This window comes from Xiphophorus hellerii, chromosome 17 (genome assembly GCF_003331165.1).
Source record: "Xiphophorus hellerii strain 12219 chromosome 17, Xiphophorus_hellerii-4.1, whole genome shotgun sequence".
Classification (NCBI taxonomy): Eukaryota; Metazoa; Chordata; class Actinopteri; order Cyprinodontiformes; family Poeciliidae; genus Xiphophorus; species Xiphophorus hellerii.
In genome coordinates, this window is record NC_045688.1 from 5783080 (window position 1) to 5807958 (window position 24879).

Here is a 24879-nt window from a genome sequence, read left to right on the forward strand (position 1 = left end):
CCTTGAGAGTCATGGCTGTGTCACAGGGGAACCCCCTTGGTGTGGTGTTGATTGTGTTAAGGCTTGGGTCACTTCGTGGAGTGATGGATTCATTACTGGTGATCTGTTGCTCTTGAGGATGCATTGTGCCAACTGTGGGTCAGGGGAACTGCGCTGGGTTCTGGTGGGGACCTCTTTGCCCTCAAGGGGTCATCTCACCGAACAGGTTGATATTATGGCCTCCATCCCTTGGTGCTTCTAAGTTTCAGTCACTTCTAGTTGAGCTGATGGGCGCCCAGCAGGTTAAGGGCTCTTTGGGGGTTTCCCCAGAGATGTTCCCAAGTCTAATTTTTTACAAGTGCAAAGTCTTTGGGGCAAAAGTCACAAATCTTTTGCCTCAAATCAGAGTCAAGTCTCTAATGACTGAAGTAAACATTTTCTCATCCAATCCATGGCATCTAGTCCACCTCTTATCCTGTGTTGGTGTACAATCAGTGTTGTATAAAGTACTGAAATCTCAGAGTCAAGTAAAAGTACAAGTACCTCTCCAAAATACGACTTTGGTAAAAGTCGAAGTCACTGACTGAAATGTTACTTGAGTAAAAGTCTTAAAGTATCTGAAACGTCTTGTACTTAAGTATGGAAATTACTGTAAAAATGGATGTACTCAAGTAATGTAATGAAAAGTACAAGTAAAAAGTAAAACAAGGCAAGTTTGAATGACATTTCTTATATTTTGGTAAACTTGTCAAATAAACTTAAAATAATGTACCCAACCAAGTGCAGGCAAAATGAAACCTGCTAATAAATTGTTCCAGTTTTAAAGAGTAGCACATGTTAATGGTTTGTGGTTTTGAACTTGCATGCCTTTCCTATATTCGTTAAATTTAGTCTAAATTGCTATCGCTATGGCTTCTGTCCCCCATTGAACTAGGGTGACCAGACGTCCTCTTTTTCCCGGACATGTCCTACTTTTCAGACCTAAAAAGATGTCCGGGGGGAATTTAAAAATTGTCCGGGATTTTGGTCAACTGCCTCAAACACATTACATAGCTTACAGTGCATTATAGGGCACGGCGCTGCGTGTCACGTAATCCCTGAGCCGCGTCAGTGCGGGCAGCACTCTTCTGTGTTCGTCCCTCCCTCCCATCCGCTGTACGGTGTTCTGATTTCCCCAACAATGGGAGAAGCGAAACAGGTGTATCCTATTGGAGGTGATGAACAAGCCCAGGCAAGCAGGCTACGGACTTTGTTCGGTAGCCTACTTGCTAATCAGTAGGTGGGGTCAAAACACTTTGTTTCTCTCTCTCGCTTTTTTGTAACGAGTAACTAAACCACACATTGAAAATGTATCGGAGTAAAAGTACGCAATTAAGTTCGGAAATGTAGTGAAGTAAAAGTGAAAGTCATCAAAAATTTTCATACTCGAGGAAAGTATGAAGTACTCCAAAATATACTTAAGTAAAGTAGTGAAGTATTTTTACTTCGTTACTATACAACACTGTGTACAATCATGTACTGTTTATCCTAAGACCTAAATTACCAGATACATATAAAGTTACTATCTTTCAATATTTTCATATTTATTACCAGTTATCATTTAACTATTTAATCTGCTACAGGCTACCGTTGTCTTTTATTACATGAGATAAGAACTGTTACTCAGACTCAAGTCTCAGATTCAACTCTCAAGACTGGTACAAATGTGTTCTGTCTGAGGTCTTTCATTTTTGCGACTTCTGGGTCTCATGTCAAAGTCTCAAACTCAAGTCCAAATTTTTTTTTCCTCCTCCTTCTCCTCACTGTTGGGAGCCTTTGCTGCCCGTAGCTTCAGCTCCAGGATGACCGGGCTCCTGGCTTGGCCTGTGCTGGGGGGATGTGGCCGCGATGCTGGATACGGCGGTTCGGTTCCATGTCTCTTGTCCGAAGCTACCTGGCCGTTGCCGCTTTTGGGTGCTGAGATTTGCGAGGTTTCTGTCCTTTTCACTATATTGACCAGTAACATATAAAGTGTGTTTTTAATTCCATTATCATTTAAATGGACCAGCCTTATTCTTTCTCCCACTATCCCCCACCTTGTGAGAATTATCTTTATTTATTTCACCGCTTGTTTTTAAATTCATCTCAGATCTTGAGTGCCTGCGAGCCAGGAAGTCAACCTAAATGACTGTTTTTCTTCCCTCCCTCTAATTTTAGATAATCATTGTTATGCCCTAACTCCTTTATTTTAGCTCTAGTAATTAATGCTTTGTTTGTGCTGACAGTTTGGGTTAGTTCTAACAGCTACCACCAAGGCCTTCTCTAACGCTCTCCAGGCAGTGTGAAATATGTGATTTTATCAGAGATTTTTTTTTTCCTCTACTGACCCAACAAAAACACAAACTTCTACCCTTTGTTATGACCAAGCACACACCATGAGTATGAATAATAGGAATTCATGCAAAGACAGTAGCACCATTGTTTTTGAGGAGGTGTGAAAGGTAGGTGGTTGACTTAATTTCACTGTTATTTTTAAACCTTATGTACCACAGAACTATGAAGAAAATATCATATCAGTGCATAAAAAACACAAATATTCACAATTTGCAATTATTACTTAACTCCAAAAGGTTGGTCCTTTGAAAATACATAGAATATTGTGAAACAATATGAGCAAATTGTCAATTTCCATGGTTTCATATAACAATTTTAGAGCAAACTGCCAGAGTTTTATTATACAATTGCAAAAATTCAAAAAGAAGGGTGGACTGGTCCTAAGTTTCAACTTTTATTTCTGGGGAGTCACAATATCAGTCACAAGCCAGTAAGGATATGGGTCTCACTACCTCGATGTCGAGGGAGTTGGACTCTTTTTAGGACATTTCTTTCCTTTTTATGTCATTATTCTTTTAATTCATCTTTTAATAAACCTGTATATACAAGGGCAAATATTTTTTGCAGCACTTAATGGGTTGGTATAGTTGTGATTTTGCATATGCAGACTAAGAAAAAAAAATAGTTTACAGAAAATATAATGACATAGTGATTTAATATCTTTTATAAAAATCTGTTCTAAGAATGTCACCTATAGGAACATTATGTTGTTGTTTAGACTACAAAATAAAGGGAATATTAAAGAAAAACACTCCTCAGGCTGTTTAGTACGAAATATGACATGGTTCTCCGCATAAACAACCATTGCTCTGCCTCACAAAGCATTTATTAATCTGTAAGCAAGAAAGCATTTTTCTGATACATAAAAAAAAAAAAAAATCCCATTCCTGCTAAAATTTGAAATATTTGTGCTACTTTTTGCCTCCAGTTGAGCTGCATTAGGTAACTTTCAGGAGCAACACTTAGATGTACACCGTCAAAACACATTTTGACTTCAAGTGCAGCAGGCTTTGAGTTTGTTTCAAGGAGTGTGATTCACTGTAATTATTATTTTTTCCCTCTGCCTTACACTGTTACTGTTTTAGGTCACATTCCTCCTATCGCTGCATCTCAGAGCATATTCTCTTACAACGTCCATCGACCTCATGTTCGACTGACTGAATCATTCTAATTCAATTTTCCACCTCATTAAGCGCACTGTGTGGCCCTCCAAGACATCCATGAAACACCAAGGTTCAGTGAGGCACTTTTATTAAACTTTTCGCACACCATTTATACCTTGTGAAAGTTTTTAAATTTTTATCATTTAAAGCCACATTTGTCTAATAAAGGCTTTGTTGAAAGCACGAAGGCGTTCAAAAGCGTACACCTCCCTATTAATCTCTCAGGTTTTTGTGCAGTGAAGAAAATAACATTTTGATCAATTATTTTAGTTAAAACAAGATACTGATAGACCCCTGTCAGAGACGCTGTTGAAACTAAATCAAAATGCGCTTTAACAAAGTTTTAGGTGTTAGGATGTACACACCTAGGTAACCAGGTCAATACATCTCCGAAATTGAAACATTTTTGTAAGGATTTCTTGTAGTTTGTTCCTTTACATCACAAAAACTTTCTAAAGCGGTCAGGTACACTTATAAGAGTGATTTAGAGACATGTTTTTTGTTTTATATTCACACTGTTCATCTCACACATTCAATATAACATCCAAAGATTCTGTTAGAAACCCAACTTGGAAAAAAAAGAAATGTTGTCTTAAAAATAGCCTCATATCCTGGTAATGAAAAATAAGACCCAATATCAAACCAGGTTTTAGTCATACTTATTGGTGAGCCTCATTACCAGCAAAGCTTAAGAACATCAGCCCACGCGTTACATTCACACTCACAGCACACACACACACACGCACGCAAATCAGTGTGGAGGCAGGAGCACACAGGAGTGAAAGCAGTGGGCACACTACTATTGACTGGTTTGCAAGCTTAATAAAGCTGTTAACATGACAAAGGCAGTGTGCATATAATCTGTCAGGCTTTATTTTAAACCATTAAGAACAAAAACTGTAAGTATGGTGAGCTCACTCATGCACAATAGAAGATGTTGGAACTGGCCACTGCATATGAGGATTTTTTAGACCTTTTCATATTTAACTAAATGTATTTACAGGTGTAGACAACTTTAAAATATAATAATATCATTTAATAAAGCATTGATTTGCATTTTTGGATCAATATGTCTTTAAAAGACCCTGTTGGAACTATTCTCAGGTTTCTGGCAAGGGCTGAATGATTTGTGCTCGGAATGTTTCAATGAGTTTCTAATGACATTAAGTGTAAGTAGCTTTCCTTCCTCTGGAAGGGAAATCACCCCACAGCATAACAGATCCTCTACTGTACTTAATGCTGGGCATGTGAGCTTTTTACACTTATTTATCTTTAAACTAACCTGAAGAGTGTTTGTTGCTTCAGAAGTTAAATAATACCATCTGACCAAAACATGGTCCCAGTTAATGTCTCGGTAGAGTTACATAATTCGATAAAGCTTTCCCCTGGCATGTAGATAGTGATGAGGAAACCGGAAGTCCTAAGTTACTAAATGTTTCTTAAATAACTGATCAGTTTGAAAAACCAAGCAAGCAACAAACTCTTTCCCATGCTCCCAAAAATGTATCAAATTTATTAAGATACTTCGGTTACCATTAAATCTAAGAAAATCAATACTCCAGTCACTACTTTACACAATTTGTTCAGTTATTTATTGTTTAGAGCTTATCCGAGAGATGCATGGGAAATCAATTGCAAACAAGCTCTTGCATTTGACAGTTCATTGAGAAAAATCAGCTTAGCATTAAAAAAAATTGACTACATAAAACTCCAAATCGAAGCCTGTTGAATTGACAATGCTGTTTTATACTTTGAGGAAATATGATGTTGCCATTTTTCCTAACGAGTTTCCCTTTTCTGTATAATTGGGATGGGCTTAGCTGTAAGTGCGCCCTAAAATCAGATTCTGTTTGGGGCTTTATTCAACCTTGGCACGAGTTGTCACCTCATCAGTGCTTCTTTTTCTTTTTTCATACTACCATTAGCAGATGCAAATGGCAACTTGATTAGTGATGGGAATGTTTGATTGGATGTTCGAGTTGAAGAAGTAAAAATGTTGACTTTCTCTTTCACAAGACAAAGTGAATCATATTGTCATAATTAATCTCAGGCGGTCGAGCACACATGTGTTGGCGCTAGAATTTATGGGACCCCACTAAACAGATGTTCACATAAAATGACTGTCTTCACACAGGTTTTAGAAGAAGGTGGGACGTCACAGCAACCCCTTCGTCCTCAGAGGACGATAGAAATTTTGCACATTTTCTCTTGTGAAGCACTTAAAAATCAATCTCCCAAAAGAACAATTATGAGTCCTGATGGTAAATCTGGCATCAGTTCATCTCACCTCTCATTTCTTTTGAGAAATTGTCTGGTGCAGTGCCATGTTTCTCTGTTCCATCTGCTGACAGTGGATTCCCATACACAGATTGCTTTTAGTTCACATCTTTCTTTGGTACTTAGTATGTTTTGCTGAGCTTTGAGATGGAAACATTGCTCTAAGCTTTCACAGAGATGGTTTTTCTAATTTACTTTCAACAGCCTCGGGAGAATTCCGTGATTTTCATTCAGGATTGGTTCTTCCTCTTCTGTCAATTAAAAGTAGCAAAGAGGATGCACAGTAGAAACTCTTTACGATGTCAGTTTTCCCAGTTCAGGATTTCTTGTCTTTGGGATCGTGTTGCGTAAATAATTGCCTTGATAATCCCTTGTAAATAAAGGGGCTCAGGTTTTAATTAAGTCAGGTTGACATGTTCTGTTGCTTCCAGGAGATTTTGACCACAAGAGGTCAGCCACTGCAAAACATTAAGCAAACTGGACAGTTTTAAAAACAAATCCTGCTTCAAGAAGCGAGTAAAACCAAAGAAGAGAAAAGAATTTAACAGCAGCAGTTTCTACTGTAGGTAGTCAAGCCAAAAAAAAAAAAAAAATCCCACAGTTAAACCTCATTTTGTGCGTTGTATTTTCTGCTCTATGTTCACTTGTCTTAGAGTTTTGCCTGCTCAAATTGAAGGATGTTATGTTTGCTTTGATCTCAACCACTTGGTGCTTTACATGCATGCTCAGTCATGCCCTATCTCTAACTCTCCTGCTTTTGGGAGAGAGAATTAGAGAATCAGCAAGATACGAAAAGCCCTTGAGGTGATTAACGAACCCCTGCAGAAACAGACTGCTCATAGAAATGAGCTAGCCTCAGTGGAAACTCCCTCTGCTACATTGTGTCACATTTATGGAGACTGAAAACCAACATGCTCTAAATTCCAAGCAATGAACCCTAATAATCTTGTGTTTCTGTTTTCTCACTGTGCCTGAATGAGGTTTTGTTGAGGGGAAAACAATATTTAAGCCTGATGGATTGCAATTCTTACCAACTAATGTTGTTTTGGCAGACTGATTGTCGCCAGCTAAGGTACCACAAATGCCGTTGGCCATCATTTACTCGTAACAGTTTACATATTGAATTACTCTCTGGGAAGATGAGGCAAAAACATGCTTACCGTAGGGTCTGTTTCGGCAGAAGAGGAAGTCTGCTTATAACGAAGATTATTGTGTTAAAGATAATCAGTGATCATCTGGGTGTTCGTATAGAAGCATTTTTTTCATTTTTATGTCTTTAAATATTGCTTTATATAGCTCTGCCTTATCTTCTCATTTAAAAATATATTTCGCACAGTATTGCCAGCCTGGCTGTGTTTCAGTTACACCTCCGTATTAAAAAATCTGAGTCACAATAAAGGTGAAAACAAGTATAAGAAATTTCTGTCTGTGTTCACCAGTTCACCAAAAAATAGTTAACTTGTAGCTTCACCTATGTAAAGTATAATAAGCACATTGGCATTGTTCCAACTGTCGAGCAAGGTGGTGACAGCATCATGCTCAGAGTCTGTTTCACTGCAGGTGGAACTAGAGCTTTGCAGAAAGTGGATGGAGAAATGAAAAACAAATAGTATCTTTAAATTCTTCAAATTTACCTCAAAACAACAGCCTGGACAAAACTGGATGGTCCTTCAGGCCAATGACCCCATGCCCATGTCAAAACTGGACTGTAAGTGGATAAATCAGACTAACAACAATCCTCTGGGGACAGAGGACGCACATTCATATGATTAGATTTGTTTCACTCATTTCTTTTCATCTCCCAGTGAAAACAGAGTGATCCTGTAAACAGTGAAAGCCCAAGTTTTGTCTTCCTCATGGTGGCTCCGACTACATTCTGCATTAGATTCTCAGCATGCAATTTACAGACCAGTCTTCCAATTAGTAGAACTATGTACGTGTATGTCAGTTTTACATTACTCCAAATTTAGTTTTATTCAGATTTATGTCAACGAATGTTGGAGACAGTCTTTAAAAAATGGCAACAAAGAGTGGAATGAGAGGAAGTTAGGACCACGGATCTGATATCTTGAACTTTAATTAGAGCACGTTTGTTTAGAATAAAACATTAAACATGCATGTGCTTCTCAAAACAAGTACATACATTTAATAAAAATGCATAATTCTTTGTTGAAAGAAAAAAAATGATGCCTTGTAGGACGTGCGTCAGCACTGCTGCTGTCACGTCCGTCTAAAGGATATAGTATTTAAAAATTCGAGCTGCACTCGAACGCACCACTACAGCAAACATTGGATTACCGTGAAAGCAACAAACTTGACCGGACAAAACGCCCACCGCTGCAGCGGTGTCCTCTAAGCTCCGGAGGGAACAGCAGGAACCCGAAGCCCTTCTTCCAGCGCTAAAACTGTGAGTATTGTCCATGTTGTGAGAATGTGACGTTTGTTTTTCGAGCAGTGTGTGGTAATGTTGTTAAACTTTATCCTGCGTATCACCAACGCAGGTGTGTTTTTTCCAGGATGCTCGACTGCGTATGTCCCGTGTCCGAGGAAGTGCCTAAGAAAGTTTGTCCTGTGCCGTAAAACAAAATGGATATTTTCTTAATGTTTCCGCCTTTTACGACGGCGAGACACAACAGGGGTGGTCAAAGTTCTAAAACGTGAGGGGGCAAGACTTTTTCTTTCGTAGAAAAATAGGTTCGAAGCGTTTGTATGCAGAAGACTTGAACAGAGCACTGACTGGGAGGCCTTGTGATAAAAGCTTTTTGCTTAAAAAGAATAAAGGTTTAGGATATGATACTATAACTTATTAATTTTTTATTTAATCAGTCAGACTTGATTTATAGAGCACTTTGTATAAAGTCAAATGTAACACAAAGTGCTTAAAACAAAGGGTCAAGAATGCACAAAAATAATCATGAGAAAAATTCAAACTAATAAAATGTAAAAGGTAAAAAAAACATGTCTTTGTTATGAAGGTAAACATTGAAATTCTTAAACAACAAATGCATTTTGTAACTTTGAAGAGAAATAAAGATACAATATAATTTTTTTTTTGAAAAGTAACCAAAATTGTAACTGTTTAAATGACTACAAAAGTTACTCAAGTTAATAAATCGGTCAGAAGATAACACGACAAAGAGATGCATAGCAACTCATACTTAATACTTAATGACAATTTGGAATAACTAATTGACCTAACAGTTATGCTTTTGGACTATAGAAGCCTGAACACCTGGAGATAACCCACACATGCAAACTCCATGCAGACGGACTGAGATTCAAACCCAGGACCTTCCTTGCCAAAGGGCCACCATGCTAACCTTTTATCTAGTATTACTAATTAAATTCCCCTAACTGTAACTTGGTAAAAAGTATTTGTATAAAAATACTTATGGGTCAGATAATCGGTTTTTGAAGATTTCCACTTGCATTATTACCACAACTATTGTAATTTCTTTAGATTTATGTCATGGATGCACAAAGGTGCACTCTTGTTTTTTCGTTAAACTGCAGTGAAATTTGTGGTGGAAGCACAATATAATAAAGATTATAAGTAAAACAAAATAAGTGTATGAACACCTTCTATTTTGAAGGTTCCATTGACTGATCCAGTCCTTGTTTTAGAATTTGTTAGATGGCTTATTGAACTTATGATGTTTTTCTTATCTTTTCTTTTTTTTTTTCCCCCTGCTGTCGATTTGAAGGAAACACTATAGATCAGTTTAATGGATCTAAGTGCTTTCCACTCCCTGACATTTTATTTACAGACACAAGACCACACACTCTTCTCTATTAATCATTCAAAAGGATACGGCTTGTTCCGTGCTGTGAATAATGAAGGGACGTATGTTTTGACATAAGAAGAGATGATTTTTTATTTTTTATTTTTTTATCCTGGGGTTTCTCATAAATGCATCAGATACCTTCTGATATGGGAATACTGTAAGAAAGAGGAAAGCAAATCAAAGCTGTTCTTTTGTGTTTCTCAACACAAAACATGTTAACATGTCAAATGTGCTAAAGATTATGTAAACAATACCTCATAAATCAGCATTGAAATGCAAATTCAAATGTTTGTGCAGAAGAAACCACAAACTGATCTACTGCAGCAAGTTGCAACATGTAACCATTTATAAAACCACACTTCAAAATGTCTAATTTTTCCATCCATTGTTTGTTTTCCTTTTCTTTTACAGGAAATAATAAAGTCTGTGTTCTCTGGAGCGACCTACAGCTAAGAAGATGTCAATGGCTTATAAAGATGATGAGGAAGACTGGTTGACAGTTTGCCTCAAGTACCTGCTCTTTCTGTTTAACTTTCTTTTTTGGGTAAGTGGCTTTCAGTAGGAAATATCTAAATTATGCCACTTTCTTTCTGCTGCATTTTCTATAACAGAACAGGTTGTACAGCTCCAGAGCAGCCACACAGAGTTTTGAAAAGTGTACATATTGTCAGCCTAAAGTGAGGTTATTATTTAGATTATTTGGGGTTTGAATGTAAATGAAAGATTACCATGAACTGGAGCATCATTGTGAGGTAGAAGGAAAAGGACGCATGGTTTTCAGTTGAGAAAAATCTGCCGACAGGACAGTTGTGCAACACTCAGACCTGACCTAGGGGAAAGTAGCAAGAAGAAAGCCAATCCAGTATGAGCTTGAGCTGTTTTGCAAAGATAATTGAGTATAATAATAATAATAATAATAATAACAATAATAATAATAATCAGTCTTTGCATTGGTAACAATCTGCAGCTTTTAATGGTGCCAAAAGTTATTTTTCTTTAGATGATAAGGCGGGGTATGAATACAAAAGCGTGCTGCACTTTTCAGATTTCTTTAAGAAAAGAAAAAAGATAGTTTTTTACAGCATTTAAAAGATTTGACAGATTTTTGAAGTCAGTGAAAATGTTAATGTATTTTTTCTTGATATGAAGCTATTTCTGACTGGGTTCCTTATCATAGTAATGTCTCTTTAACTTGCAATATCTTTCTGTGAATAAGAAGATCTTGCTGTAGACTTAAAAGGAAGGGAGGATGACGGTGAAATGCTTTCTAAGGCATTTCCTATTTGTCAGCCTGTGAACCTCCTGAGATGTGAAAAACAGATCTCGAACCTCCCTGGGTCAGTCACTCAGTATTGTTTGGAAGGAAGTAGTCATTATGCCCTTTTCTTACTCTCCCAAGTCTCAGTGCTCCTGTGGGCGTTTTTTTTTTTTGTGTGCCACTTTTCTATGTTTCTCCTCAGGTTTCCTCTCTCTTTTCTCCCCTCTGCCCTAATTTATGACCCGTTTTGTACTTTTCCACCGTCCTCTGACTCATCTAATGGCACTCTTCCTTTTCTACAAAAGTGCTGTTATATCATGCTGGTCTTTTTTTTACATAGTTATTTGCAACATGTTTTTGAAACACTGATTACATTGTTATTTTTGGGTTTTTTGCACTTGCAGGTGGGTGGAGCCGCAGTCTTGGCTGTAGGAGTGTGGACCCTGGTGGAGAAGAGTGACTACCTTAGTCTATTGGCCTCCAGCACTTTTGCTGTTTCAGCGTATATCTTGATCCTGGCTGGCAGCCTAGTGGTTGTTACTGGCTTCTTGGGCTGCTGTGCTGTTATCCGGGAACAGAGAAGCTGCCTTTCCACGGTGAGACACGAGTTACAAGACATTCATGAGAGTTCCTGTTCAAATCTTTCCTTCTAGTCACAATGATATGAGGGGATCAGTTAGTTTTTCGTGTGTCTACGTTGTGTGGCTTCTAATTTGCTTAATAATGTAATACATTACACTTGCGTCACTTTAAAAAAAAACAAAACATTTACATTTATTTTATTTCCTAGCTAAATCTATCATCTAAAGCTGAGACAAAATGTGGGATGACATAAACTTGAATGAGAGGAAGGGAAAGAAGAGGGTTTACTTTCTGGAATAATTAGCTCAACATTTATCTTGTATGCATATGGAATAATAAGAAATAGGAAATATATGTACAGTACAGAGTTTTACATAAACTCACAATCAGCAGGAATTCTATATTCATTGTGGGACTTTAATTGAGGAATTTGACTTTAAAATTCAATGATATAATTGCTACACGGACCACCATATTAAGCATTTTTAGCAGCTTGAGAACAGATTGTAACTTGTGAACTTGATTTGCATTTGTTTATGCTTGTGCTAAAACATATTTTATTTGCACCCTTGACATGTATGTAACAATATAGCGCTGCCCCAGAAGATTAATTTTTTTGTCTTTTACTTTTAGCCATAATGTAAAACAATTCTTAAGGGAAGTGTGTGTTTTAGTTTATGGTTAGTGTTAAAGATGAATGTCATTAGTAAACTTGGTATTTCAGTTATATTGAAGCAGATTCTACTATAGAATCTTCATTGTTAATTTGAAATAGTGCCACCAGTAAGTTTAATAAATTGTAGAACCATGTCCTTAATGCAGATTTTCTCTAATGTAAGGCTGCTAAAAATTGGAAAAATTGAAAAATTTATATTTACACTCCAACCGGTATCTGAATAAATGTCTCTTACCAAGAGGCAGAACACTGCACACTTATTGTAGGCATTAAAAACCTTCTGCTGGATGTTTAATTTTCTGATTTGGCAGTATATTCATGGATATTGATTAGTTTACGTAAATGGAGTTAAAAGTATTTTGAGCATATTTGATATATTTCCAACATGATTGAGGGCAGGGCCTTTCCAGACGTCTAATGTTAGCCTCCTGTTCGATTTTCCAAAAATCATCAATAGCGTGTCACCATTTTGACCTTATTGACCCAGTGTGGCTTTGAGAAAATCTTCAGTGATGTTAAACTAGTACATCTAGTTTGAAATTAAAATCTTTAAAGTTTTTGTGAAATTATTCCAATCCGAAAGATGAATAAAGATTTAAGAGATTTAAAACCCAAATTATTATTCTTATGCTGATGGAGAGTGTATCTACTCTACCACTTGTTATTGAGGAAGAAGGTGGACATTAGTAATTGATATTTGCCTCTGATGCTCCAGCTGAATGGTCCTAAGTTACCCTTTGAACACCTCCAACCCAAATCATCACTCTCTTGTACATCAATTTGTGCTGCTTCTGCGCAGGTACATCACACCTGAGCAGGAGCACAACATGGATCTCTTCTGTGCCAACCTTGTTTTAAAGGTCTGTCACAAGATGGTAACAAATGACTCTGACGAGGCTCTCAGTGTCCTCATTATTTTACAAGGAAGGGGCCCACAGGGACAGAAGCAGGTGGGAGGTGAATGTTCTCTGCTGCAGGTCTATTTATAGGACTGCCTATCAACTGTTGATGGATGCAGGAATGTGAGAGAGCAGGGTGCTTGCAGGAGATACAAGTTAGATGTATAGAGGATTATAGGAATATGCTGTGTATTTTGCTTTAACACCAGCAGCCTCCATGCACTGTTTATAGATTGTAATTGGGAATGAATAATGCTTGGATGGAGTGTTTGCTCTTTCTGTTCTCACAGAAAATTACGTATTTTTTTTCTAACCCAGAGAAACTGTGGTTTCTGTATGACACTATTAATGATATCATTGCAGCAACAAAGTACCACTTTTTACAGGCAAGATAATTAAGTATTTACAGTTCACAGTGGTATGAAAACATATTGGCCCCTCCTTACCTGACAGCTTACTTTTTTTTTTAATATCTGGGCCTTCCATCTCTTCCTTTGGCAAGGTTTGTTACACTGCAGAGTAGAAATCAGTCAGTATATAGAACAACATCTGAACAGCCTGGTTTTTGCTGTGGCTGGAAGAATATGTCAGTCAAATAAATTATCTGTAGTTTTCACACTGATGCGTCAAATAGTAAGAATTTTAGCTTCTTGCTTTTCTTAACTTATTGTTAATAAAGTCAATTTGGCTGATCTCATATTTGTTAATCTTCATAGATGTTTCTGTAGTGTGTCACAACATGCTATATATAGCGTTTTTGTTATTGCTTATTTTTCAAGAATTAATTAACTAAGATAAACATCACTCCTCTTAGAAAAAAGCTACCCACACGCATGCCTGTCTCATCATGTAACAAAGCTATTTTCATGTGTATACAGTTTTGCTTTGTAATTTTTGTTTTTTGTATTTTTATCTTCATATTTTTTTTAAATAAATTTTCTCCTTCAAGGGTCTTGTATTCTGTAAGGCTGATGCAAATCACCTGAGGTGTAGCTACAAAATACTAAATGTGTTTTTAAAGAAATTTGGCAACCATAATACACATGAAAGAGATTTTTCATAATCTTCAGCTACCAGTTTGAACCAAGTCCCTATAAGAACCGCTTGGTCTGGATAATGCTTGTTCCATAAAGTGACGTTTCCTTCTGAATCACTGCATCACTCACTCACTTTCCCTAAAAAGGATTACCAATGCAGACAGGCTAATGAGCCCAAGTCCACCAGTTAACCAGTGTAAGTTCACAAAGAAGCACAGATGTCATCTGGCTGGACAAAAGTTGCATCCCACTAAAGTGTAAAGTGGAATTTACCTGATTTTGCCAAGTTGATTCTAAACGAGAACAGTTAGGTAAAATGGCCATACTATTCTCCAGTAGTTCCCGTTGCATCCCTGCAGATGTTTACTACCAGTAGTTTGGCGTTACTTTGTTGGCCACTGTGCTAACATCTGTCTCTATAATGGGCTTTGGAGAGGTATCAGCAGAGCTGCGGTTACACCATTTTGTCCCGCTCTGACAGCTAGGTCTAATTAGTTCTGTGTGCTTGTGTTTTGTGCAGGACCCATTTCACAAATAAATGTGTTCTTATTATGTGAGCCAAGAAAAGTTCAGTTTTTATCTTGCTCATTAGGCATACATAGACAGTAACTTGCTTGGCACAGTTTCTTTCTATGTGATGTCTTTTGTTTGTTTGTTCACAAGTTCAGATTTTTAAAAAATAGATTTAATTTGACATTTCAAGCAGTATGAATGTTTTTGTTCTTTTAGTGACCAAGATCACAGTCATTTTTTGAATACAAAAATGAATTAAAAAGGAAAAAAAAATAGATTTGCAGTTGGATTCATGCAGGACCCATTTAGAGATTCTCCAAAGAAATCAGATTCCACAGGCTGTCAGACTGTATCCTACTCGTCTTGTTTTCTGGCAGCATTGCCATCTGTGTCAGAAGTGACGCATGCGACTGAATGACAGATGATGGAAATTTATATTGAGCCGTCACAATTTGAAGCAGCTTGAGCTGCTGAAAAGTTGGTTCAATTGACAACTCTGTGGATGATTGTGACGCTAAAATGTCTCAATGCTTTAGGACTAATTTATCAAATTTCTCCTTTCTCCTCTTGTCCTTTTGTCTAATTTTCAGTATTTCTTCTTCCTGCTGTTAATATTCTTGATTGAGTTGGTGGCTGGCGTGCTGGCTTACGTTTACTACCAGAGGGTAAGTTCTGAACGCTCATGATTAAACTTTAAGATGTACAGAAATGAAATGCACTACGAAAGGGATATCTGCACTTGTAAAAGTTCAGGGGGTTGAGATTCATCTGCAGTAGCAGCAATATATTTATTCAGGATTTTATGCGACACACCATCTCGAGCAAAATTATAATTTTAAATTGACAAAACAGGTGCACATGATTTTCAACAAATTTTCCACCCCCCAAAAAAACATACATTTGGAAAGGTACACATTTGTATTTGGCCTCCTGTTATCTACAATTGAAACCTGGTGCTGCCTGCTGCTTTCAGTATTCACCAGAGTCATGCTGTGTAATTTAGTCATGGTTATGTAAAGTTGTTCTGTAAAGGTCTCCAGCTTTGTTAGAGAGCAGTCATGAACACATGACAGTAACCACAGCAAAAAGGTTTAGGATAAAATTGTGGGGAATTTTGATATTTCAAGCTATAAATCAATGGAAATTGCCCTAATTTTTTACTGATGTATTTTTGTTTTCTTCAAAAAACTCAAGAGTTTTCAGATTTGAGGCATGTAATTAACACGAGAAGAAAAGATTTTTCTGTTTGTCAAATCAAAATGTTCTTTTTCTTTAATTGGAGAGCTTTCATCTCTGATTATGGCTTTCAGAATTTTCACTAGTAGACCGCAGTCAGATCCAAGGGAAAATGGTAGATTTCAACTTAAACCTATTTTTTAGTTACACAAATAAACAAACAAAAAAAAGAACTTTGTGCTTGTTGCCCCAAGATTCAGTATTTTGCTGTTTTGGGTATGCTTAACATGTTTCAGAATAAATCACCTAGTACACTCAGTACTTCTCCTTCATTAAAATAAGTGTCTCCTTCTTCTTTGCTCTCATTTTGTGCCTCTTCTTCTCTTTGTATTTTTTTTATAGCTGAGTGATGAACTGAAGGAGCACCTCAACCAGACAATGACTGAGAATTATGCTCAGCAAGGGAAGGAGACAATCACATCAGCAGTGGACAGACTGCAACAAGATGTATGATAGATATTTGAAAGTTAATCAATGTGGTTGAGTTTATGTCTCCACTTGCTTGCTCTGTCAGCAAGCATAACCAAGTACACTTGTTGTTAATTACATGGATGTAACTTCAAACTTTGCCTAAAAATATTGTAAAACTCATGATACTGTGGTGGAAGTTGTTCCAAAACAATCCTTCATTGAGATTACACAATCAGTGTAATCTCAATGAAGCAGAAGATTAGCTTTCAATTACAGGAATTATAAACCTAGAAAATTATGATGTTGGGAGATGAGTTGCACCAAAAAAAAAGAAAAAAAAAAAGATTTATTTTTATCCTAAATCAGTTTTCCATGCTTTAGGTTGATAAGACACCAGCCAACCCCTTGCTTTATTTTTTTTGCTTCTCCAGTTCAAGTGCTGTGGCAGCAACAACTCTCAGGATTGGATGCTGAGTGTGTACATTAGGTCAGAGCAGTCGGGGAACAGGGTGGTGCCTGACAGCTGCTGTAAAACCATTACGCCTGACTGTGGCAGGAGGGACCATCCCTCCAACATCTATAAAGTGGAGGTGAGTGTTCATCTCCTCATGGAAAGGTGGTAAGTGCCATCCTAACTGATCTTAAAAGCCTTTGGAAACAAAGTCCATGTTATCTAGTGTTGTCACATGGAGAAGACAAGTAACAAAAGTATCCGTGGTCCTCGTAATTGTCATTTATAAACTTCAATATATTTTCATGGGAATTTAAGTGATGGACAGACTCAGAAGTGTATAGTTGTGAACTATTAGAAAAGGAAGGAATATTTTTCTATATTTTAGTCCAAAATCCTTGCTTTTCCCCTTTTTTGTAATTTACAATACCTAGATTGTCTGTTGAGGCATAAACATGACTTGTTCAACACTATGAAATGGTCATCACAAACAATTTATGATGCATGCATTTGTAATAGTTTAGGTTTAGATTAAAAATGCAGTACATTTTATAGTTTTTGCACTATTGCATTTTTTAACTTTCTCTTGGGGACCAATGCTTAGATGACAGCAAGCTGAGAATATATTAAGTAAATAATAATGAAAAATCCCTTTTTTCCCCTGTGGGAAGTTTTCTTGTTTGCTGCAGAAGTTTTTATTTACTTGTGTAGAAATGCAAACAGTGTTCTGTCTGCTTATTGGCTTCTCTTGTAAATGACTTCTTTACCCTCTCCAGGGTGGTTGCATCACTAAGCTGGAGCAGTTCCTTGCAGATCATCTATTGGTTATTGGTGCGGTGGGAATTGGTGTGGCCTGTCTTCAGGTAAGTAGAACATGACAGTGTGGTAATGTTGTGTAGAGAAGCAGAATACTGCTGTCCATGGAAACAACAACAAAAAATCTACCTTAATCAGACTTTATTTTATAAAATAATGAGCCTTTGGCCTCTGTTGAATAGAGAGAATACACAACGCCGGTGGACCGGTTTTTAATCTTTCCATTACTGAAAATCTAACATGGCAGGTCAGAAACCTTTATATATATTAGTGTTTTTCCATTTTACACTGATGACTCGGCTTCATCATCAGTCCTTTTTATTTGTTCCATGCTGAAATGGACCCATGCTTTTAAACACCGTGAAGCTGTTTGATGCATATACTCCATTCTGCCATACCATTCTGTTTACCCCATGCAAAAACACTTCTGATGAGAGCATCAACAAAAACATCCAAAAGTGCTCAGAGGTGTTGCATCATTCACCACTAGAAATTTATCCTTTGAGCTTTATTGATGGATGATGGACTCTGTCCAACAGGCTTACTTTCTAGCGTACAAAAATGTTTAAGGTGAATTGTAATGCTGTATTTCATTTTTATAATATAAAGTGATTTTCAAGCTGGTGGTCAGTAGGAACATAAAAAACACTTATGTAGTATTCTGTTTGTTTTTTGGTAGTTGACTGCTTTCCTGTTGATCTGCAGCATCTTATTAGTTTGTGGCCACCAAGCCCGTTTTCTTGCTCTCAAAGAAAATTTCTGGCCCATTCTGCAGTCTGTTCAGTTTTAATTGAGCATCAGAGCGCTAATGGAAAAAAAAATATGAGGCTTGAATTGCATCCGAAGCAGTGAAGACTTGAAATGGCAAAAGATAAGATGTTGCATTATCGATGGATAGTGCTGTTCAGAAATGAGTAAAATTCAGCTTTCCATTTACTGTTGCTATAAAAAGCGTTTCATTCAAAATGGACAATGCCGAACTCAAAAAGAAGAGGTTGATTATGAAGAACATTCTATTTGCATAGATGAGATCGATTCATCAGTTTTTTTCAGAATTCTTTAGTATAGAAAATAAAATTAGTGTAGAAAAAAGCACTGCTAACTTTTTATCTTTAAATTTATCACTGTATGAAATCGGAGCTCAACAAAAACAAATGATGAAAACAAAATCCAGCTTGCCCACAATCAAAATGTATTCTTCACTATCAGTCATTTTTTGTATGCAACTGTACCACTGGAAAATACAAATGTATTTTATTCACAATAATATGGTAAGTGCTCTACCATCCTCTAAGTCTATACTCAGGGATCCTCTGCATTGGGGTGAACTTGTAATCAAATTTCATTTGATCATTTTCCACGTACAGCACAGAGTGAGCAGATTTTTATTTTCTACTGCCTAAATAATGGATTATTTTGCTTCTTTTTCCACATTACAACTTGTGTTTTTGTCAAACTCTTAGAGAGAATCTATAAACACTAGAGCCAAAGAAGATGTTACTATATGATATCTGTATGTGATGTCAGTTTGGGTCAGTTGACCTTTTTTTTTTTTAAATATGAAATTTGTCATCTGATCAAAAAAAATATTCTGTGTAACCGTCTGCTAGTAAAAATGATCCATTGCATAACCAGATTTTCTTGTCACTCAATGAGCACAATTTAGAAAATTGCTTCAAAGCATTGAAGTCGTTGTATAGTAAAGCTGGGATGAAACGTACTGGTCCAAAAGACCAACGCTACTTAAATAACCGTGAAGGTACCAAATGACCAGTGGCCATTGTTTTATGTTTTGTGGAATTTGTCCAGATTGTTTGCAGACCTGCTTTAAGTTTAGAAATATGGATTTTTGAGTTGGACTTGTGGGAACTTTGCTGTTTATTAATCTAAGCCTTTCCATTCCAAATGTTTGCTTTTTTCTTCGTGGCACATCCTTACATCATCTCTCATTCACTCTAACGTTTTGTCTGTTACTTAACATGGCAACATAATTTTTTTTGTTTTATATGTTTGTTGTTAACCCAGCAACTGTATTATATTATTCTAACTTACATGCGTTGCAAATGTCTTTGTTTTGTATGTTTGGTTTCACTGTAGCTGGCCGGGGCACTCTTGACAGCCTGCTTTATCTATCTGCTCTATAAGGAAGAGGAAGAGGACTTTGGTGCATTGTAATTTGGCTCTAGAGCTCCTTGGTGCTTTTAATCAAATGGATAGACAAGGTTGGAAGGTGCTGTGTGGATATTCGACTGCATGTTTGTCCTTGTTTGCATGCATGCTCTGTGCCAAACATAAAATCTGCGGTCTGCATGTTCACAGAATGAAATCTGTTTTGTTGATTTTATTTTTTATATTTTTGTCTTTGTGCTGTCTAAAGCATGCATCTGCATAGCTTTGTACGAAAATATGCTGCTAATGCACTTTGTTGTAATGGGAAGTCATGAAAAAAATAAGGTTGCCAGTGAATGGCTTAGTTAAACAAAACAGGACAAATGAGCATTTACATATTTATATGAGACGATAGTGGCGTCAGTGGTAGGAGTTCAATGGTGGGTTGTCGGTTTGGTTCCCACTGCATCTAATTCTTTGTCCTTGTGCTTAACCCGCCCAAGATCACAAGTACCAGCAGCAACGAGGCTGATAGCTGACAGCCTCGCCTCTCAGTCTGCAGCTGTCAAGTACCTTGTTACCATCAGCGTGGGATCCTATGGACTTGATAAAAATGTAAAATTTCAATGTAAAATAGAAAAAAAATTCTATGCATCTGATTCCTGTGGGCTATATATTCATGCAACATCTCCAGTACAAGGCTAACTGTAGCATATCTCCCCTCTGTTTTGGGATTTATCATATGTTTCGAAGCATATGGTCGCGGTTAATTGCATGCAGACATAACTCAAAGAAAGTTTTTTGACCTCTTTATAAGCAGTGTTTAACTCTACACATCATGAAATTTATTGACTAGTGTTTTTCAGCTGCTCTCAATGCACCTTTCTATCAAATTTACATCTACCTGAACACAGCAAACAGATGAAATCACACAAGTAGCTGTGAATGCCAGTTCAAGCTATGCATGTCATATGTCTCTCTTATGGTGCGCCTAACACAAAATCATAAAGGTACAATGATGATATTGTGGAGTTGTTTTGTCAGGGATTCCAATAGAAATAATCCAAAATGCCCTTTAGTTTACTGTAGTATTTTTTGGATTTTGGGACATACAGTGTCCCACTCAGTAGCACTGTTGTCCTACAGTAAGAAGACGCCTGGAAATCTTGGTCTAGAATCTTTCTGCACAGAATTTCATATTCCTCTTACAAGTGTAGCTTCTCTCAGGTCACTTTGGTGCTGTCCAAAAACATGACTGTGTGTTTGTGATGGTTGGTTGACCTGTCCAGTGTGTACCCCGCCTGCCCAATGGCCGCTGGAAACTAGTATAGAAGATTGATGGATTGATTTTCACTTTCTGCTTATCTGTGAACTAGGACCTTGCGAGTAGGATGAATTAATTTTCACAATCAATTGCAACTTTGTTTCTAAAACTTTTAAAGTTGCAGTTTAGTCAGAATATCTTGAGTTTCTTAAAGGTTTCGAAACAGGAATCAAAGTACAGATATTTGTGTCTTAATATATGCACACTTTCCCACCACCTCCTGCTTCATTTTGTTTGTTTTTGCAAGCTTGTGGACACATGCTGATGTTGCGGTAATGACTGCTGACCCCCCCATTGCCATAGTAACCAGCTTCATACTTTCAAATAGCCTCCGACTCCATCACCTTTTAACCCTTCACTGCTTTTGAGTCAACAGCTTTAAATGTTTCCACAGAGTCCCATGGAGAGCATTTGACTTAACACTTGCTGTTTTCAGATCTGTGGGATGGTGTTCACCTGCTGCTTGCACAGAAGGATTAAGATGGATCCTTACTAGGCGTACAAGACCCAACAAACCACCGGTAACATGCAAATGTGGCAAAGCCTGCCGACACCTGATTTCCACATCTGGATCTGGGATTACAATCAGACAATAGTGAGTGAAGTGAAGTTTACATGCAGCACTGTCAGAAACTAATTAAGCCGTTGAGTCTTATTTCCACAAGAAGAAGATATATTTATTTGGCTTACATGCATGATTTAAATGGAGATGAACGATTACCTTCTGTAACTAATGCAAAAATAAAGATTTGTCTTTTTTCCCCCCTTACTTAATACAGTATCATCAGTTTTTGAGAGCAAACAAGCATTTATAAAAGACACTGGCTACACTTGTCATTGTTTATGAAGAGATGGAACATAATGTGCCTTTTTTCAAGATTGTGTTTATTATGTGCCGAGTGCCTTGAAGCTTTAAAGGAAATATGACAACACAACATAGTAAAGTGTATATTTATTGGTGGTTAGTTTAAATGTTTCTATCAAAACTATAATGCTGAATTTTACATGATTAATCAAAGTTAACTCGTCAAAGTTGCAACACTACCAAAGTTTTTCCCACAGGTTATTTCTTACAAAATGCTAACACATTTTTGAATTTAGAACTCCACCTAGTGGACGCAGCTCTCAATTAAAAACAAGCCACAGTTTTGTAAAAGACATGGATGGTAATCTAGTTTCGTTTTCTATAAAATGTTAATTTTGAAATTATTCCGATATCAATGTTTTCACATTAAAGCAAAAAATTTATTTAATCTCTTTTTGTCGTCGTTAAACTTTCTGCTGAAGATATGAATATTTTAAATTAGAAATGTGTTCTTCATTGTTACTGTTTCTAGTAGTAATCATTGTATCATTTAATCTGATTAAAAGAATTTATCATTGCCAATGTTGTATTTTATTTAAGGGTACTAACTTATGAGTATTGTTGCTAATGAACTAGTAACTCTGGCATGTGGTTGCTATTGATTGGTTGACCAATATAATTGTTCTGAAGCTTATAAGTAAAGGTAATAAAGATTTTATTGCATTAACTCTTTAAAGAAGTTAACACCACTGCTGGTTGACAGATGATTGCATATTTTCAAATATCTGTTTGGTAGTTAATAGAATAATTGGCACAATAATATAATTGGTTTATTTATCAGGGTTAATTTAGAAGGTTACCAAAGTCCTGTTTCCTGTTGCCTGAGTAGTTTATCTTCATTGTAACCACTAGAGGGCGACAAAGACTTTTTGTTTGAAATTATTACACCTTTTCATCTAATCTGTCGCCTTGCATGGATTGATCTCATTTTAAAAACACTTCTCAAAAGTGCTATAAGTCCTTAACGCTTCTTTTTTTGTTAAAACTCTTCTCTGCTCTCTCCATCCTGTATTCACTGGTTTTGTTTTATTTTTTAAAATATGCTTACTAGTTTCTAGTTGGTGCATTACAGCAAAACAAACATCCAGTTGTTGCATGCACCAAGGCGAACTTTTTTTCCCCTCTCCCACCTCCTGTTTCCCTCATCAAAGAAGCTTAAGAAAAGACATGTTAAAGCTATACAAATAAGATGGAAGTACACTTCCAAAAATAAAAAGAATAAACCAGCATGTGGGGGAAAGAAGGTATCAGTGGCGATACGATTCTTAATGTGATTTACAGCCTGGACATACATACCTATATATTTGTGTACATGCATTTAAATGATATAATCAAATACTGAAAACAATTATATAATGGTCTTTGATGACATATCACACCATATCTACATTCTATTTCTATAGAACCCCCACCTATGAAGCGAGTTTGCAACATTAGTGTTATGTCTTCAATCCCTGACTGCGTTACAAGCTTTTATACCCACCTATCATGTCAGGACAGTTTTTTCTTTCATTCATTTATTTATTTTTTGTTCATTTAGTATGGATCATTATGCCTTTTTTGAAACCATAGTAATTGTTGAAAAAGTGATTGTTGATTCTGTAAATCTTGAGATTTCTGTTTGTGTGTCTTGAAATGAGTCTCAGATTATCTTGTGAACACAGTATTATACTACAAATGTTATAGTAATCTTACTTTCCTTTGGGGTTTTTATTGTGAAAGTAAATCTTCCTTTTTTTCTGTGCTAAAAGGAATATCTTTATGCTCTGCAGCTAATTTAGTTTGCTGCAATTTGCTTTTGATGTATTCTAATAATTTTTTTATGTTCTCAAACCTGCCTAACACTTAATGCTGTAAACATTTCGCAAGTCCCTCTCCAAATAACGCACCCTTTCAACTTTTTTCACATTTTGACCTGTTACAACCACATACCTGAATGTTTTTTTACTGGGATTTTATGAGGTGGAACATGCATGCCACTCATGAATAGAAAGTCGTTAAACGTTCCTGTTTGCAGCTGTGGCAGAGATGTAGCAAACATGTGGAAGATGGTTCCACATGTTTCAATTTTGTTTTTTTAAGATAAAGAATAAAATTTAATTTCTGACCAACATGTAAAACATTGTATGGCTTTATCCAACTCTCCACATCATCCATAGTGAAATATGGTGGCAGCATTATGAAATGGTGATATTCTTTTTGTTTTTTCCTCATTAGGAACCAATGTTTGTGGCTTTAAAGTGATTTAAAATGTGAAAAATTTCCAAAGATATGAATAACTGTACGTATGAAACGGTCATAAACATATTAAAAAGTACAAAAAAAACCTTTATTGATAAGCCATCAGCGGTTTTAAATCATTATGAATGTTTTGCCTGAGGTGAGGAACGCTGTTGGCGTGTACTGACAATTTCAAGATACGATTTTGGGTCAAGTAATTTTTATTTTGTCATTTTTAAGATTTTTTTAAAGGCAAAATTTGATTAATACAACTTTTGCCATATTATTCAGTGTGATATAATTGATATTCATTTCTAATGTTTTAAGAGCGTTAATGACTTTGCTTAGACAAAGTAAAGTTGATGCATCTGCGTTGTTTGCCTTGTGCCTTTGCCTTTTGACCTAGCTATTATTGGAACTTTTCCTTCCTTTTTTCCCTTCCTGCTCCAGATATTGTACATAATTCTGTATCTGTTCTGTGCCATCTGTCATTGTCACCCATTTAGCAAATAAGGACAAACTTTTAAAAGAGTCTGGATGTTTTCCAGCATTTTCTGCTTCAGTCTGCCTATAGAGCCCATCAGTCCCCTTTTGTCTTCATCTTCTGTCGGAGGATGTCACCCGTTTCCTGCAAATGTCATGCACACTACGCTTCAGAGCCTCTGACAAGATAGAAGCACAGAAAACTGAGAGGCTGTACGCATTAGCATGTGGTCTGTACCCTTTGCCAAGACAGAACAGAAAGAGAATTGGGAGCAGCTGGAGATTTCACCACTTCCCATGTAATGCAGGCCTCTTTGCATCAGAAGGGTACACACAGCATACACTCCCTGTTTTCAACACACTGACACCGCAGGGCTGATATTTTACTGGGAGAGCTAAGGAAGTTTCTCAAGGACACTTTG

The 24879-nt window shown here is 36.7% G+C and overlaps 1 protein-coding gene across 3 annotated transcripts; it reads left to right on the forward strand.

Moving 5' to 3' along the window:
- The first annotated feature begins 8064 nt into the window (after window positions 1–8064).
- Window positions 8065–23865, forward strand: tspan11 (tetraspanin 11). 3 transcript variants are annotated; one of them, XR_004342730.1, is made up of 9 exons: window positions 8065–8199; window positions 9989–10121; window positions 11240–11431; window positions 15133–15207; window positions 16121–16225; window positions 16621–16779; window positions 17417–17503; window positions 19554–19686; window positions 21326–23865. XR_004342730.1 is itself a non-coding variant. In XM_032590038.1 (9 exons), exons 2-8 carry the CDS (start codon window positions 10035–10037, stop codon window positions 19629–19631), a joined length of 783 nt encoding a protein of 260 aa, XP_032445929.1. In that variant the 5' UTR covers window positions 8065–8199; window positions 9989–10034; the 3' UTR covers window positions 19632–19678; window positions 21326–23865. The 3 variants fall into 3 exon arrangements, 2 of the variants coding, with proteins under 2 accessions (XP_032445929.1, XP_032445930.1); XM_032590038.1 differs by having other exon boundaries at window positions 19554–19678; XM_032590039.1 differs by lacking the exon at window positions 19554–19686.
- The last annotated feature ends 1014 nt before the right edge of the window (window positions 23866–24879 follow it).